Below are 19,475 nucleotides of genomic sequence, written 5' to 3'. Positions count from 1 at the left end.
TGAGTTCATCTGTATCCATTTTGTAGCTCATTTTACAGTCCTACATAATGAACGCTGTTTTACAGTACATTTTACCCATCTGTTTCTATATGCTGAGAATGGCATGTTCACACTGTTTGAACATTGTCAGGCCTTTATAGATATATTTTGGGAGTGGAAAACCCCAAGTGTTTAAAGAATTTAATATTCAAAATTTAAAAAATAGGGCTCACTGTTGTGAAATCACTTGAATCCTCATTACAACATTATCTAGCAAACATCTTATTCACCATCACCTCACAAATGTGAAACAGGGAACTAGTGTTATGCCCATTCTACAGTAGGAAACATGAAGCTGTAAATAATTAAATGGCTTTTCCCAAGGTTAAAAAAAACCTGTTACCACACGGGAGTTTTAAGTGAGTCATGTAGCTTGATTCCTGTGCTACGGATAATAGTATTCTGCAAGCAGTAAATTTTGTAACTTCTTGAAAGGCTATCTACAGATGGTACAAAAAATTATCCAGGTAAACCTAGTTTCAGGTTTTAGGACTTTTCAATAAACAGCCACTGGATTTTTAATACAAACATTATTTGATTCTTAATGATCTTTGGCATTTTTATTCAAGTGTAGAAAAAAATCACCTTCAGGCAGGGACAGAAGAGGTGGAAATTCAGTCTAAAAAAGGGATGGTTTAGGAATTTAGAAACAACTGGAAAGAATCTTTAGGCTACTTCCACTTTAAAAGTAATATACATATTACTTTTATGTAAAAAGTATAAAAAATATACTGAGAGCTTCTGGACATTGTCTAATTTCAACAAAAAGTAAAATTAATGTCAGTGACCAGCTGGAGTGCATGGAGCTCTGCCTGGGGATGGATGAGGAGCTGACTGAGAGCTTATGGGTCAGGATTAAAGGGAGGGCAGGGACAGGTGACTTTGTAGTAGGGGTCTGCTACAGGCCACCCAACCAGGAAGACCAAGTGGATGAGGGCTTCTATAGACAGATAGGAGCCGCCACATGTTCACAAGCCCTGCTCCTCATGGAGGACTTCAACAACCCCAGTATCTGTTGGAGGGACAACACAACAGGGCATAAGCAATCCAGAAGGTTCCTGGAATGTATTGATGATAACTTCCTTCTCCAAGTGATGGAGGAGCCAATGAAGAGAGGTGCTATGCTGGACCTTGTTCTCACCAACAAGGAGGGGCTGGTGGGGAATGTGAAGCTCAAGGGCAGCCTTGGCTGCAGTGACCATGAAATGGTGGAGTTCAAGATCCTTAGGGCAGCAAGGAGGGTGCATAGCAAGCTTGCTACCCTGGACTTCAGGAGAGCAGACTTTGGCATCTTCAGGAATCTGCTTGATGGAGTACCATGGGATAAAGCCCTGGAGGGAAGAGGGGCCCAAGGAAGCTGGTTAATATTCAAGGATCACCTCCTCCAAGCTCAGGAGCGATGCATCCCAATAAAGAGGAAGTCAGACAAAAACGCTGGGAAGCTTGCATGGATGAACAAGGAGCTCCTGGACAAACTCAGACACAAAAAGGAAGCCTGCAGAAGGTAGAAGCAAGGACAGGTAGACTGGGAGGAATGCAGAGAAATTGTCCAAGCAGCCAGGGATTGGGTTAGGAAAGCTAAAGCCCTGATAGAATTAAATGTGGCCTGGGACATCAAGGGCAACAAGAAAAGCTTCTATAGGTATGTCAGTGATAAAAGGAAGACTAGGGAAAATGTGGGCCCTCTCTGGAAGGAAATGGGACACCTGGTTACCTGGGACATGGAGAAGGCTGAGGTACTCAACAACTTTTTTGCCTCAGTCTTCACTGGCAAGTGCTCCAGCCACACGGCCCAAGTCGCAGAAGGCAAAGGCAAGGACTGGGAGAATGAAGAACTGCCCACTGTAGGAGAAGATCAGGTTTGAGACCATTTAAGGAAACTGAAGGTGCACAAGTCCATGGGACCTGATGAGATGCATCTGTGGGTCCTGAGGAAACTGGCGGAGGAAGTGGCTAAGCTACTATCCATCATATTTGACAAGTTGTGGGAGTCCGGGGAAGTTCCCACTGACTGGAAAAGGGGAAACATAGCCCCCATTTTTCAAAAGGGAAAAAAGGAAGACCTGGGGAATTACAGGCCAGTCAGTCTCACCTCTGTGCCTGGCAAGATCATAGAGCAGATCCTACTTGAAACTATGCTAAGGCATATGGAAAATAAGGTGATGGGTGACAGCCAACATGGCTTCACTAAGAGCAAATCGTGCCTGACAAATTTGGTGGCCTTCTACAATGGGGTTACAGCATTGGTGGATAAGGGAAGAACAATCGACGTCATCTACCTGGACTTGTGCAAAGCATTTGACACTGTCCCGCACGACATCCTTGTCTCTAAATTGGAGAGACATGGATTTGACAGATGGACCACTCAGTGGATAAGGAATTGAATGGACAGTTGCACTCAAAGAGTTGCGGTCAATGGCTTGATGTCCGAGCGGAGAGCAGTGACGAGTGGTGTTCCTCAGGGGTCAGTATTGTGACAGGTGCTGTTTAACATCTTTGTTGGCAACATGGACAGTGGGATTGAGTGCACCCTCAGCAAGTTTACCGATGACACTGAGCTGTGTGGTGCGGTCAGCGTGCTGGAGGGAAGGGATGCCATCCAGAGGGACCTTGACAGACTTGAGAGGTGGGCCTGTGCGAACCTCATGAAGTTCAACAAGGCCAAGGGCAAGGTCCTGCATGTGGGTCGGGGCAATCCCAAGCACAAATACAGGCTGGGCAATGAGTGGATTGAGAGCAGCCCTGCAGAGAAGGACTTGGGGGTGTTGGTTGACGAGAAGCTCAACATGACCTGGCAATGTGTGTTTGCAGCCCAGAAAGCCAACTGTATCCTAGGCTGCATCAAAAGAAGCGTGACCAGCAGGTCAAGGGAGGTGATTCTGCCCCTCTACTTCGCTCTGGTGAGATCCCACCTGAAGTACTACATCCAGCTCTGGGGCCCCCAGCATAAGAAGGCCATGGACCTGCTGGAGCAAGTCCAGAGGAGGGCCACGAAGATGATCAGAGGGCTGGAGCACCTCTCCTACGAGGACAGGCTGAGAGAGTCGGGGTTGTTCAGCCTGGAGAAGAGAAGGCTCTGGGGAGACCTTATAGCAGCCTTCCAGTACCTAAAGGGGGCCTACAAGAAAGCCGGAGAGGGACTTTTTAGTAGGGCCTGTAGTGATAGGACAAGGGGTAATGGCTTTAAACTGAAAGAGAGTAGATTTAGATTAGATGTAAAGAAGCAGCTCTTTACTGTGAGGGTGGTGAGGCACTGGAACAGGTTGTCCGGAGAGGTTGTGGATGCCGCATTTGTGGAAGTGTTCAAGGCTGGGTAGGATGGGGCTTTGAGCAACCTGGTCTAGTGGAAGGTGTCTCTGCCCATGGCAGGGGGGTTGGAACTAGGTGATCTTTAAGGTCCTTTCCAACCCAAACCATTCTATGATTCTATGATTCTATCAATTGTTTAATGAGACTTCGGTACTTTCATTTTGGACATATGCAGAATCATCAGTGACTGAAGAAGGTGCATTTGAAAACCATTTCATAAGTTCAAAAGAGGACCAGCAAGTCATGCACTGTGCCTCATGCTAAGATTTAATTTATTCTGGTACCATGACTTTTACACGGTTAGGCTTCCCCTCTCCTGCCGTTTTTACGCAAAACTTTTTCTTTAGATTCATTTATTAGTATGAATTAATGTTATTTTCTTCATTGAAGTCATTTCTTGTCAGCAAGATGCCACAAATTCTGAAGGATTCACACCAATTTTAACTAAGAAATGGATTTAAGGTACTTCTGTATTGCTAGCTTGCATAACAGAAGCAAAGTACAGTAATATAAAACTGCCACATTTGTACATTTATCATTCTGATAAACCTGGGAGTTTGTGTCTTAATTCAGGTACCTTTACGTTGGAATCAATGTGCAAAATACAGACACTCACAGATCACTAAACAATCTATGCCTGGAAGCAGAAACCATGTAGTCCAATCAGTGTGATGCAAGTCTAAGCTAGTCAACCTGATTATGACATAAGCTATTTATCTCATGCACAGGACTGTGCTGAAATGAATATACTAGTTTAAGGATTGAGATGCATATCTGTGCACTGTGCTACAATCTCCATCTAGACACATGACCTCACTAAAGGGTAGGCTGAAGACCTGTAATGTGGTGTTGCATTGAACCATATAGTCATGTTCAGTATTCTAATAGAACAAGATCGATCCACCAAATAGCTAAGAAGCTTTCTGTTTCAGTACTGAGGTACAAAGCACATCCTTGTTCATTTTTTAAATAATTCCTATTACTGCTGTTGCTAGTTCAGTTTATAACTGTGTTACTTTAAATCAGGATTGATTGCACTGAAGCTGATAATGACACAATTACAAACCTGATAAAATAATAACTGATATAAACTGATATATTCCTAAAGAAGATTCAAGCAAACCCACTATGCTGTTGTAGAATTATAGATCAGTTATTTAAATAAGTTACTTTTTCTTTCTTACCTTATAAATATGTATGGAATTGTGTGCATGCACAATCCTTTATAAAGTATATACAGTAAATACACAATGCACATGTAATAATGTAATTATGCTTAATGTGTTAGCAACATATCTGCTTCTCAATGTTTTCACAGGTATCTCGTAATATTGCTCTGGAAGCCTTTATGATCAAGCCATCTAGTTTCACAGGAATGACTTGCACTGCCTTCCAGAAAATATCTGCAAATTCTGACAAGTCAGTGGTGCGTGATTTAGGAAGCTGGGAAGCAAATCACCATCCTGATCAACATTTGAATTTCAAGTGCAACACCGGCAATCTGAATGGTTCCTTGGTAAATTCTTCTACCAGGGTAAGTCAGTACAATCATGAATATAACTTACCTATTTCAGTGTGCTTTCAGTAGTACCTTTAAGCAGAATACTGACTTGGAAAATGTATATTTTATGTGTTGTTAGCATTATAAACTGGTTAATAATTTCAACATGTAAGTGGCCTTAAACTGGTGTATTGGGTGTAGCATATTTTGTTGTGCTAACGGATATTCTATTAATGTAATCAGGCAGAATTCAGAATGTGAATAGAAATGAGTAAATGTCTTGTTCTTGGGTCCAGTTCTGCAAACATCTCTATGTGTAAGCAATCTCTTTAAAGTAATTTGGAAATATTTGTTTTAGTGAAGTGCTCTCAGGGGATTTTACATTGCAAAAATGTATTTTTTTAGGGAAATTACCTTTACTTCTACTAAAAAATATTACATCCTCTATCTTCTAAACTTTATACAGAGCGAGAGTGTTATGCCTGAGTTTTTGAGTAGCAGCTGAAGAAAAACAATAATAAATAAGCCTTTTAATAGAATGCACTGTTATTATCAAATAATGAAGTGGAACAATTAAATTTTGATCTAGCAGGAAATAGAATTTTGCATTTGGCTGAGCATGTTATTAAATTTAAGTATTGCAGAGTGGAATTTTTGTTATCCTTCAGATGAATCTCAGTTTAATAGGCTTATTTCTTGAAATACTTACTATGATAAAATGATACTTTTCTGGACAATATTACTAGTTTATTGAACTTTGAAAGTATTTTGATTGAAGTTATTTTCTCTTTGGTGCATTTTAATCTTCTGTATGGACTATGCAGTCAGTGATACGGTAGTTTGTGCTCTCGGGATCTTCTGGTAAAAAGGAGTCATCATAATAATGGAACTATAGGTTAAATTTATTTCCTGCAATGGAGTTAATTCTGTGGACACTGGTATCATGTCTATTTATAAGAAAGAGAAAGTTGTCTCTGAAAAGAGAAGAGTTTGACATCTATGAGATGAAAACCAAATGTCGGAGATCTAAAAGATACAAGATTTCTGCAAGAAGCAACCCTGGAACACTCTGCAATGTATGGAATAGTATTATTGATATAGAAATATACATGGAATTACATGAATTGGAAAGTTTTCTTTATCAGCTCTGCCAACATATTTTGTATTTCTTCAGAAACTGAGTACCAACATTTCTAGTAAATTAATCTCTTGAAAGTTTGATGGTCAAGCACTGGTGTGTCTCTCCTGTTATAAAGAGTTCTACCATAAATGCAAATTTCTTCTCTTTCCTATCAGCATGCATGCGTCAAATGTGCAGTTAGAATATTTATTTGAAGCCCCTTTCTAAAATGTTGGCAGAATGTCACAATATAAAGATCTCAGTAAAATCTTTCCTAATGTATTTTGAACCTAGCTGACTTTATACAGCATACAGAAGGGAAACTCTACTGACTCTCTCTCTGGAACTTTTAGACTGAGCACTCCTTAAATTCATTCTGAAATGAGTTGCATTTCTTCATTTTTTAATAGAATGATCTGTAGAATTGTAACTCATAACAGAAAATGGGATTCTTTTTCATCATCTACTAGCAAAATTATTTCTATATTTGCTCAATGGAGACAAACAGTAAACCTACTTGATTGTGCTATGCAAAGTTCAGGAAAATAGAGAATTTGTGATGGAGGTGGGAGTTGCTTGGTTTGGTTACCAATGTTTGGTCACTATGTTTTAAAGTATTACTCAATATTATGTCTGACTCTCTAGAACTTCATCTTAGATGCTGGCATTATTCTTAGAATCTTTCTCTACTTAGCATAGGTTTAATCATAAAGAAGAAAAAAATCTAATTAAAATCACTAAGTACAAATAGTAATTATAAATTTAATTTACTTATAAAAATGTGAAAAGCTGTCCTTAAAAAGCTTATTAAAAGAGAATCTTTATACATTTTTGTGCTAAAAAGTGTAGCCCTCTTCAAATTTATAATATTGTAAATCATCTGCTCACTAAGCATGAACAATTGTTTATGCCATCTGTCTGTTACTAACAGACTTGCACTAATTGCACTAATAAATTAAAAAAGTGAATACTCATGAAGCAATTTAGGGGCAGTTTATGGGAGAAGACTGAAATAGATGATCACAAACTATCTTAATAATACAATCAAAACTTTTGTAGTTTACCCACAGTGATATTTCCTGGCAATGGTAAAAAATTGATACAAATTTAGTCAGTGGTTATCTGTACATAATTTAACCTGATCTTGTTATTATGGGATAGAGAGCCTCCAAAAGGGGAAGAAATATTAAAAATTTAAATAAATAAGTTAAAAAAATAGTTAAAAAAGAATAAACTTTGAAAATTAAATAATTTAAAAGGCACTGAAAGAGATCCACCATTTAGAGAAGTTCAGGAGATAACTGTTAAAATATACCTATATCCACTTATGGTTCAAATATGTGGTAGGTCTTTTATAGACTAACTTGCAGTGTTTCCAAATGCCCTAAAGCAAAATATTATTGCAGTTGGATACACAAATTTTTATCTTTAAATCTAATTCTGACACTGTAGCCAGTAACCAATCTGAAAGGTTGAAAAGAATCATTTATCACTATTGCAGATCAAAAGTTTCTTCTGGTAGGATTTAGACCAAGATTCCTTCTCTTAGATCCCATTTCTGCTGTCAGTAGGGAGCTTTTGCTGCCTGGCCAGACTCTACTGGGTGAAAAAAAATGTCTCAGATATGTCTTCCTAGTTTTTGATACAGTGGATTGTATTTTGACACAGTGGTTGTTTTCATCTCCGTAGGCTTAAGGGCATCTTCCCAGCTGAGGCACAATTCTGTCCCATGACCTGGTTGTGGTCTAAGGATATCATGTTAATGACACACCAACAAGGCTGCTGTAACATTTGAACTCAGACAATGTGAGAATAGCTTATGAAATTTTAGTGCCATTCAGTATGAATCCAGTGTTTGGTTCCCATTCTATATCAGACCTGAAGCATACTTTGAACCTAATCTCTGTTCCAGCCTGATCCTGTGAACTAACTCCAGTGTGCAAAGATAATCAGTTATACAGTTAACCCTTCCTCTGGCTCACTAAAATTACTTCAACATAAAATGAATTTTTAAACCTCCTTTACTATCATAATGAAGTGTGTAGTTTATAGGGGACTGTAGATTCAGTATTCATGCTTGGACTTTAACAAAGTATTTTATTAACATAATTTATAGTTTCAGCTTCACTGAAAACACTTGCCAAATAAAAAGTCTTTTCCTCTCTTTAATTATTTTTCTGACACACAAATGAATTAGCAAGTTAAGTTTCAAAATTCCAGTAATCTATATTTTCACATGTAATCCCTGACTTCTGAAATTTGAATTCCTCATAATATTATCCATGCAGTCCATTTAACTTTTCAGTTCTATTTATTTCTTATATGCTCTGAGCCAGACTGACCTTTTGTTTTGTCAGGTTGTATTACAGGTGATGGCTGTGTGATAAAATGTTTAAAGTTAAATTGGTACCATGATTGGTACTAGACATGCTAACCACCAAAAAAAAAAATTCTAAAGTGCTTTGACAAAATCCTGTGATAACTTGCTTATACCACTTTGAGACATTATACAATTTTAGAAATATTCTTGTCTCAGATACTTACTGGAAAATATACAATCGGTATGTAAGAAAAGTCTTTTTCTTGCATAAAATAAATTTTGAATGTCAGACCATACAAATAATGTATAAATAATAGTAAATTCATATGTAAAAGTTAACAGGAGTGCAAAAAAAAAAATGCAAAGTTTTTCACCAAGTGACAAGGCATTTGGGGTAGGATAAAGCACAGAATTAAAAACCCAAAGAGGAATTGTGAAGGGGAAAGTTTGAAGGTGCAGAAAATAGGTCTCATAATGAAAGTGCCTTTCCTACAATCTACTATATGTGAAATGTTCAGGATCTCTATAGATAATTAATTATATCCATTTGGAAGCTGCTTAGTAGAGTGTGCAATAATTAACTTTCTCATTAATGCAAAAACTAATTCCTATATAAATAATAATTACAATTTACACTGGAAGCGTCAAAGCCAGAGTGTAAGATGAGCCGCTACCCAGCTGTAGGTTCCAAAGTGGTTTCTTACAGTACTTTTCAAAAACAATTAGTTTTGACTAAGATTTGAGCAATATCTTGTCCTCTTTCAGTGAAATAAAAGCAACAGCAGCATTTAAAAACTTCTCTTCTAGCTCTTTAGCTCATACATGTTCATTAACAGGGACCTTCATCTTGCACTGGCAATTTGTAATGGTATGTATATTCTAATCACCTGTGAACCTGGTTATGGAAAGTACTTTCATCTAAGCATCTGCTTATTGTTACTAATTTCATTGAGTTGCTTATCCATTTAAGATACGTTTTTCCATGTTCAGGATGCATATGTACAGAATTTTTCAAGGCGATAAGATCAGCTAAGGAACTTTAGAATTCAAATTAATGTATAGAATTTGTGAACCCAATTAAAATGTAATACAAAATGAAAATACTTCCTGCAGCTTGCACAGAAGATGTCTACTTCTGATTAATTTTTCTGGTCCAGTCTATCAGACTAAATGTTCCCCAGTCCAGATCTTCTCTCATTCACTTCTACATTGAAAAATTGCACAAATGTTTTTTAGTGTCCTGTTGAAAAGATTCACATTGAAAAGTTCCATAACCACACTCACCATATTAACAAAATAACCAGCCAACATAGAATCATAGAATCATAGAATCATTTCGGTTGGAAAAGACGTTCAAGATCATCAAGTCCAACCATTAACCATGCCCCCTAAACCATGCCCTGGAGTACCCTATCCACTCGCTTTTTGAATACCTCCAGGGATGGTGACTCAACCACTTCCCTGGGCAGCCCATTCCAATGTTTGACAACCCTCTCAGTAAAAAAATTTTTCCTAATATCTAACCTAAATCTCCCTTGCCTCAACTTGAGGCCATTTCCTCTTGTCCTATCTCCAGAACATACCCAACAAAATACTGCTATACTACAGTGTGCCACCATATATCATTGGGGTGATTTTGTATTTTTTTTTTCTAGAGTGTAATAACTAGTAAATTGATAGGCATCATAAATATAGCATGAATTATGTTGGCATCATCATTTCCATCATGATTTCCTCTAATTTCCCAGCACACATGGCTTCTTAGAGAGTATTACAGCACTTTCCTCATCAAATATGATGAACTTCGAGTCTGTATCACACAGATTAGTACAAGCTTATTGCTTTCTTTTAGATGAATCTGTGGTTTTTACAACTGCAGAAAACATGCAATAAAGAAAACACTGCCAAGTGAAGCAGGACACCACCAAACAAAAGTTAGTTTCTCAGTATTATATGTATGGCGTATTACAGTGGGACACTGGGCTCAATGCTGGTATACATATTATAGTTTATTTTGGTTTCAAAATATTTTTTTCCTCCAAGTATTGTAAAATATGTTATGATTAAACATCCAGATCAAGACATTTCATGTTACACATCAGAATTTGCACTGTTCCTTTTCCCTTGGGAACTGTCTATTTTTGCCCATTTTTCTCTTTATTCTTTTCTTTGTGTATCTTAGCGCCCAAAGCATTTTGCTCTTCTTGTACTGGACATTGATATTAATTTGAGAATTCTCTCTGGGAACTTATGGAAAAGTTTGCTTTGGTGTAAATTCTGTATAATGATTTTACAGTAACCATTTAATTCTGTTTCTTCTTTCTCTGTGGGTAGGTTGTTGGTACTGTCACAAAGGGATATCTTATGTGATGTGGGGATTTTAAAGTTCATTATATTTTACCTGCTCCATCTCTTCATATTTATTCTACATGGTTTTTTTGTCTTTAAAATATAGTTTTAAATTTTATCCTATAGTGGTTTTTATTGTGATTTAGAATCTATGCAGATGCCTATTTATTCAATATTCTGAATAATCAGATTCATTATATTTTTTACATTTAAAAAGAATTTTTTATATTATTCTTCGTTCTTAGACATAATATCTAGAGAAAAGTAGCTGTTGGTGTCTCTCTTATTACAGCCAAAATTTAAACTAAGTAAAAGCATTTAGTACTAAGAAAAGATCTGGGAAGAATCCACTTATTTTGAATTACAGCAATATGATATATAAACTAGTATTTTCTGTGGAGGCATTAATTTGCTTGCAGGTGTGTTTAGATTTCACACTGAGTACTAGCTATGGAAAAAGCTGAAATATCTTGTCATTCAGTTGATTAGATGGGTTTAATTTCAAAATCAAAAACCAGACAAGACAAACTGCCCCTCTCTTTCTTCTTCCAGAATGGTCAAATCAAACATTTGTATATTCATACCTCTTACTACTATTTCTTCTCAAACAATGTCTTTATATTTATGCCTACTATGGCATCCTCAACATTTGTAGTTTGGTATTCTATGTTCAATATACCTTCTTTTCTCTGCACATGCTCCCATGGTCTTTTAAAATGTGGATGGCTATCCTGCTCTTGCAGGTCTTTCTAAACATTGAGAAAATGAAACTGCCAAAATATTATTCATGCATGTGTGACAAATGTCAACTATGTTAGGTATACGGAAGGGTTTCTACAGTTCTTATATTTTTTTAACATATGTTTTAACATATAAAAATTAATATACATTATGTTTTTTGAAAGTAGGAAAAATATATCACTTTATTCCATTTCATAGGTGCCTAGAACAAACTTTAACATGTGTAATAACAAGCTCATGTCCCTTCTTTTTTTATCATGCCCTTTGCCATTTCTATTTTAGCAGAAAAAAAACTTATTCTGCAAATAACATCAGCCACCCAGAATTGTTTTCTGAATTTCACTGTTTATGGTATTGATGTTTCAGAGACATGTATTATGTTTGAAACTGAAAGTTATTTAACTGGTTTTCCTTTAATACTGTGTACAGTTTGGACTTCGAACTTGTATGTGTGAAGAAGTTAAAAGAAATCTGAATAGCCTGAGGAGAATAAATACAAGGACGAAAGGACTGTGAAAATTATAACTTGTATTTGATATAAAATTCTGTTATTTCAACTCACATTTGCTTTCTTGTGAAACAAGCTTCTGTTCCTGGACAGACATGAATCATATTGATTTTATGTATGCTGTCAATATGTATCTGAGATATGCTGTCGCTCTCTCATCCACAATGGTTGGGTAAAAGACTGTTTTCTTCTGATTTTCTGCACCATTGCTCTTGTAACAGAAAAGTTCTCTTTGGGATTTCCCAAAGGGCATGTAAGATTAGTTTCCTTGTTATAAACTATCAGACTCCTTCATGTGCATTCTGCTGTTAAATAATAGTTTGTACACTAATTAAGATAAATCTCATAACAAAACCACATTGACACTGTAACAGTTAATAACACAGTACATTAATTGTTAGAACATATTTTAAGTTAACTTAATGGTACAAAGGTAATAAGGAACAAGTAGAATACTGAGTACTGGTGAAATTCCCAATTCTGCATTGACATTTGAGGAATTATACCCCAACTTTAATTGTCTTACTATGCTAATAAATTTTATATTTTTTATAGAATTGTATCTAAGTTGAATATTTTCAACTACTCTTCTCTAAATTCTTTCTAATGTCTATTTTATTTTCAGCAAGGAAGATTGATGCCATCTAACAGTGCATACTTCAACATCCAATAAATAATTACATTTTGTTTCTTAGAACCTTTTTCACTACATGGTTGTTTAGCTAATTGATTGTTACCTATTTTTGCTGTTACAGAAGGCATTTCCAATTTCTAAATGGATAATTTTCCTAACTGAAAAAGTGTGTTTAAAAGTTATTCTTTTTTTTTTTTCTGGGTTGGTTTGATTCTTGTAGGCTTAAGTTGGACCAGAAATAGTTTGATGATGACAAACAGTTCACTAAAATAGATTGCTTTGATGATTAGCAGGTGATATGGCTGGAATTTTTTTTCTGAATGTGGGTTCTTCTAGAAACTCTAATTGTTTCCTGACTTTCCAGTCTCCAGCTGTATGTGATAATCAGGGGAAATGGCCAATGGCACAGAGGTGAGGAGGTTCAGAATTCAAACCCACCACACAGCATAAGGGTGCTCACTGAAAGGTACAGTCTTTTTCCTCACAAAAGTGATAGTGTTGGCTGGAGCTCCTCTTAAGGATCTAATCTGCTCAGGGAAAATGCAGCAGTATAGGGGGTCACATATCAAAGATTTTTTTGAGTGGTTTTTGGTTTTGTGGATGTAGAGGAATTAGTCTGTGTGATTTTCTATGTGGTAGTTAGGACACTATAATTTTTATGTTGTGGGAGTTTTCCAGACACTATATGTATATATAGCCAGATAGATAGTCATTACTGAATATGTAGTGGAAGTCAGCAATGGAATGCAAGTTTTCAGTCCAGGAAGTGGGTATGTTACATCTATATTTTAAGCACAGTGTAGGCCTAGGGGTGCAATTATGTAGGATACCTCTTTTAAAGTGACTTATGAAGAGACTACTATACCAATAAGTTGATTCGTGAAAAGACTAGTATGCTTCAGAACTGTCTCCATGACACAGGAAGTGAAATTTGAGTTAAAATATTACTGCCAATATTGCCTTGTTGTTTGCTGTTTATGAGGAAGTTATTTAATCAGGCAGAATGCTGTTTCTGTGGTTTTGGTGAGCTTAGCTGGGAGAAGGAATTCACCCGTGATTTTTTTGTTACTTCCAAAAAAAGCATGAAGATACTAGTAGAAATCTGTCAAGTTTCTTTTTTGGGTTAAAGGATTCAGTATTTCCTTATATCCTTGACTGTTATCACTTTGTGGAACTAGAAAGATGTTCTGTATCATGGTGAATCTGGAAGTACTTGGCATGTTCCAACCTGTCAGTCTAAAAATAGATATAAAATTTTGTGAAGTAAAAAATTTTCTTCATTAGTTGTTGATGTAAGACACTGATATTCACTAAAAATACATAGATGAAATAATGATGTGAGGTTTTTTTTATTATTGTTTTATAAATCAAGGTAAAGCTCTGGCATTCTCTACTGTATGAAAAGAATGGTAAACATGTGCGCATCTAAAGCACACATGCACATACACCTGCATGTATATAAATAATTTTATTATGGAATTTTTAAGCAAGTTTCATGATTTTGAGGACTGGAGTCCTGGTTTCTATGTATATGGACTTAGCAACAGTTATTCTGGAAGGAATGGTGCACACATGGACAAGTAATACTATGTGTTTATGGTGCCTGCAAGCTATTTGAGTTTAATCTATTTTCTGAACTTTGGGAATGTCACCTCAAAAAAAATACAGAGGGGAAAATGAAGTAGAAAAGAGTGAGGGAAGGAAATGGGAAAAATAGTTAACTTAGTAGAATCAGTTTGCTGGGTTTACAGTCCTCATAAGATCATTCTCCGCTCTGTTAAACTGTATATTGTTGGGGGGTGTGGGAAGAGTGAGAGATTAGGTGATGGGGGAGGAGAGAGTTGTTTGTTTAAAAAAAAAACAAACACAAAACTTTATGACAAGACTTGTGTTATTAGGAGAGTTGACTGAGACTGTAATTGTTCATTCTTGTCTGCCATTTTAGACTGAATGTCATGTGTTACACATTTAAAACAGGATGTAGGCATACATGACTACTGTCCCAGTGGGCATCTCACAAAGATGTGCATAGTATTTCTTGAGCCCATCTCAATGAGAAATTGATTTTTAACTAAATGAATGTTGATATGTGGATTCATGTTCATACTGGGAACTCTTCCTGCATTATTGATTTATGTATAGTTGGCATGATATATATTTAATATATCAAGGAAAGGTCATAAATTAGTTGAACTGTTATTCAACATAGTACATACAGACTTACAAAAGTACAGATGTTATCATAGCATAAATTCCTGACTGTGAGTTATAAAAATCACATCTTCAAAGTTCCCTAGTTCTACATAAGAATTAATTCATTATTCTAAATTATTGTTATTGTACTCCCAAACTGTCGGTGAAGGAACGTACAGGTGTTAATTGAGTTTCCAAATCATCAATGAAGGAACTTACTGGTTTTAATGCCAGATTAGTTTTTAATGAAGCACTTATGCTCTGTTTTGCAGAGAAAGGAGTTCTAAATAGATATTCATTGTATGACTTTATATACAGACAGTCATTCTAAGTGAAGTTAATTTGCTTCACAATCTTTTTTTTTAGGGAATGAAACTCATGTAGCTTTGCTTTGTTTATGAGAACTTCATGACAAAATACAGACAATTAGATTTCTTAATGAACTTGAGGAAAACAAATGGTTTTAAATGCCTCTTCATCGAGGCCTTGTACCACTTCCTTCTACTGGTATCAATGAGTGACTAAAAAGTGATTTAAAAAAAATACTAATCAGAAGTTACAATTGTACTTACAGTAGCTAGAAAGGCTCAGTACTTCAGTAAGAAACTTGAATCTAATGTTCTTTCAAATGTTAGTGAAAAGTATTGAATTTAGGGATATAAGCAGAGCCACGAAGGGTCAGTCCAAAGCTCAGTTTAGCCTTGTTTCCTGCCTCTAGTAGGAGTCTAATAGGCTAGATGCTTTGGGAGAAAAATATAGAGAGAAAAGGAAATGCAGTGGTACTTCGCTTTTATATCCATCTTTGTATGCCTTATGGATTTCCTCAACAACAGACTGTATCCAGAAGATTGTCAATACAAGAAATGGGTTCCTTCTTTGGAAAAAAAAAGATCTGATGTTTTGAGACATCTTAATGTATTAAGTTTTACAGTACCATGCTTGTTTTTATTTATTCACTAAATTATATTACAATTGTTCATAGATGTAGAAATAATTCTCTTTCTTAAAATACCATGAATGCAAATATAAAAACCTGAGAACAGGAGTGATGATGATTGTTAAAAAGTCCACATCTGTTAACATCCTCTCTGTGTCTATGCAACTATATATTCATACATTATCAAACTGCAGTCCTGGAGGTTTTCTGCCATTAATCCTTGTACTGAATTTTTTCATACATCCTACATTACTGTTAAAAGGGAAAAAAAAAAAAAAGTTGGCCAATTGTTTTAGATCAAAACCGGCTGGAGGCTGTGAATTATGGATAGACAAGATAACACTGAATTGTATTCTTTTGCTAAATTTAGATTAAAACCCCTCAGTCCAAAAGTCTGATGAACCAGAATCGAAAAACACAATGGCTAATTCAATATGTACAGGTCATACAGTAGATGTAACAGCTGTGTAGTGTATGCTTCACTGACCAGCATATGCTGCTACTCTAAAAGAAAAAGAGTAAGTTAAAGACTTGACACTTTAAAAAAAAAAAAAAATCACAGTTCCGTGACATTATATTATAGAAAGCCTCCTGTATTTCATAAGCTCACTTTGATCAGTACTGTGTAAAGTGTCTAACAGATTTGAAACTCTTACTAAATATGGTCTATCAAAGTTGCATATAATTATCAGACTAATTGAACTGAAGAGTTATTTACAGCTATGTCATGTTTCTTCAGCCTTTATCACTGCACTTCTGATGATAGCAGTCATCTACAGAAATGCCACAGAACATGAAATATACTATTTAAGTGGTACTGATAATTTAAATGTGTACATTCTTAATTTCCACATAATGTAGGATTACATACGCACTCCAAACTATTTTATTAACAGCTCCTGTTCACCAGAACAATGGTTTTCAGTCTCTGTGGGCTTTCAGTGTACTTGATTGATTTGGCATCTATATTTTAATCCTTCCTTTTCAGAAATTTCATGTCTAATTTAAAGGAAGTCTGTAGTAAGTAAATGTCTAACAGGAGTATATGTCAGAATGTATGTAGTGTATTTGAAATAAAGTGCATCTTACTTTTAGAGTTTAGTTTAATTCTGTCAAATAACAAATCAAATCAAATAGCAGAATCAAGCTTCAGCATTAAGTTTTCCTCCACAGTGCAATTGCTAGAGTTTCTTTAAGGAAGGAACTTTCAAAGAGGATCAGACTCACTGGGTACCTTTTGCTACAGTGGTTCTCAGTGTTTTCTTTCTTGGGGATTCATTAAAGTGTGGAACATCGCTCTAGACATAATTGAAAACTAGCAGTGAATGTTAAAATCTATTGATAGCTGACTATCTGCAATAAATACTCAGAAAACCTACTGCCGTACTATTTGGGCCTGATTTACTGTTGTATAATCCCAATGGAATCAGTGCACTGAAAACGGAGTCTATTTTTTTTGGCTAATGATCTGTGAATTCCTGGAGATATCTTACCCAGCTTGTTACTGCTTTAAAAAAAAAAAAAGAAAGAAAAAGAAAAAAAAAAGGCAAACATAAAGTCACTAGGGTACTACTTTATATCTTCATTTTAAAAACTCTAAAAGGTTATCTTTTTCCCTTAGCATTAGGTTCAGGGATGCTTTAATATATGTCAAACTTAAATCATCAGTGAAAGTAAGATAATTCAGTAAGTATTGAGACACTATAAGTGTGAGCGGGTAACTAGTTGCTTCTCCTAATTATCTGCTCATCCTTGATAGGTGGTAATGTATTTGTTCAGGCTTATGCTAGCAGTAGTTGCTTATGTAGTAGACATGCCCTGGCAATCCTACTTCTTCTAAAATACTATTACCACAAGGAAGAGTAAGGTATCTAGATGGTGATGATTTTCCTTACAATATGCCTTCTGTTTTCAGGAACGTGTATACAGTTGATACGAGCTACCATGCATTTGCTGATTTCACAATGTCCTTGAAAGTGGTACAATAGTAAAATTGGTTGGCCTTATATTTCAGTCCAAATAATGGAAGTGTTTAATAATTATTAGGCTCTGAGGATAAGCTTCCTTTAAAGTGAAATGGGTCTTCTGCGACTGAGCTATGGGTAGGAGAATCAAAAAAAGAAATATACCTTCTGTAGGCAGAATGTGCAGATGTGTCATGTGAAGTTGTTATATAACCTGAAGAGTCAGGGAGGAGATGTTTATTCAGCTCAGTGAACAAGTACTGGAGTGAGGTTCACAACTTTAGGACACTAAATTAAATATCATCAGTGCAAGAAGGGAACACGCTACAGATTTCACATACAGCTGTGGTGATGTCTTCACACAACTATGAAGAAGAAAAAAGTGTAGGAAAACTTTTGTAGTGCCAGAACTCTTTTTCTCATGTTGTGTCATTAGCGTTGCTGGTACCTTCTCTTGTGCAGGTGTGAAAGCACACCACATTGATTTGCAAAGAAATAATGGTACCAACTCCATTTTACTTAACAGTTGAGAGGGCTTGAGAGAGCACAAGCGTATCTCCTCTGTAGGTTTCCATATGTATATATTGAAACAATGCATTAAAAATTAGTAAATTCTGAGTTGCTGAAGAGATTATTTTAGAAATAACAGTTTCTAATGGCACTCCATGTGTCATTCTTCATTTCCCTTTGTAATCAGTTCAAGGGTTTTGTCTACATGCAGACACTGGGGGAAATTAATCTGAATTAATTTTGAAAGTGTTTAAGTGAAGCCCTAAGTAGGCACCCTTATCCAGAATCAAAGTAGTTTTAATTCAGTTCAACTGAATTGAATTAATTTGGAAATGAATTCAGCAAAATTGAATTAAGGCCACTTAGTTATGAAGGAAAGTATCAACAGAAATGTCTAGTACAGTTTATTAATTTACTTTCAAATAAGACTTTTAATAACTTGCTCTAACTTTTCTTGATTGTCCCTTGCATACATTCTCAACACATGTACACTCTCCAGCTTTTCCCCAAAAATCTGTGGAGTGTAAGAGGCTCATTCTATAATACTTCTGCCACGTAGAACAACTTTGTTTGCTTAATCACTCTTGAAAACATAGACATTTTTCCTCTCCCTCTTTCTCCATTTCACCTTGTTAAGCCATGCAGGAGGACTGACTGACCTCTCATTATCCCACTAAGAAATAAGGTAGATCATTTTAACTGTGGAACTACATACAGAAAAATGCTGTACACTTTTGATCACATGGTATTGCTATAGGTCTCAAAGCTATATTACAGCTGAAATGGATGTTTGCAAAACACAATGCTCAGAAATTGCCAGGAAGGTTTCAGAGTCTAAACACATGCCCAGGGTGATTTGCTTGACCATAACATCTTTGAGATGTCTTTATAAACAGTTTCATGCTGTTATATAATAGTAGCTTTGTTAGCAATTATTTTACAGTCCCTTGCACCCTTAAACAAAAATAAATTAAAAAAAAAAACAAAACGAAAGGATGGAAGAAATTATTCCTTTATTTTTTTATTATCCATAAACAGCAATAAAATGAAAATGCAGTAAGTATAAATTTACTGGAGTTATGTCACATGTCAGGGTTGAACAGCCAACCCAGGCAGAACACAGCATAATATTTAATAAAAATACATATTAATTCCTCCAATTTTATCTCTGGAGACTAAACAAACATGTAAGTCTACTGAGCTGAATGAAGGAAAACTTAACAGTGAGGAGCCTCATGTACATAAAATTTTCATAAAGCTGCTGACAGCGCATGTCAAGATATCTAGCTGCTTTTGTCATCTTATATCTGTTTATATTTTCCTAAAGTGTTGGCTCCTAAGTACTTATTT

General features: G+C 35.8%; 1 protein-coding gene across 2 annotated transcripts in view; it reads left to right on the top strand.

Annotated features, from left to right (window-relative positions):
• LOC128147067 (adhesion G protein-coupled receptor A3-like) overlaps positions 1-19,475 on the top strand; it is a 315,407-nt gene that overhangs the window by 181,296 nt on the left and 114,636 nt on the right. For both annotated transcript variants that reach the window (XM_052799271.1, XM_052799270.1), the window contains exon 12: positions 4,667-4,882. In XM_052799271.1, coding sequence (XP_052655231.1) covers positions 4,667-4,882 — 216 coding nt within the window. The remainder of the gene's footprint in view (positions 1-4,666; positions 4,883-19,475) is intronic.

This window comes from Harpia harpyja, chromosome 10, assembly GCF_026419915.1.
Source record: "Harpia harpyja isolate bHarHar1 chromosome 10, bHarHar1 primary haplotype, whole genome shotgun sequence".
NCBI classification, from domain to species: domain Eukaryota; kingdom Metazoa; phylum Chordata; class Aves; order Accipitriformes; family Accipitridae; genus Harpia; species Harpia harpyja.
This window is presented reverse-complemented; position numbering and strand designations above follow the sequence as displayed.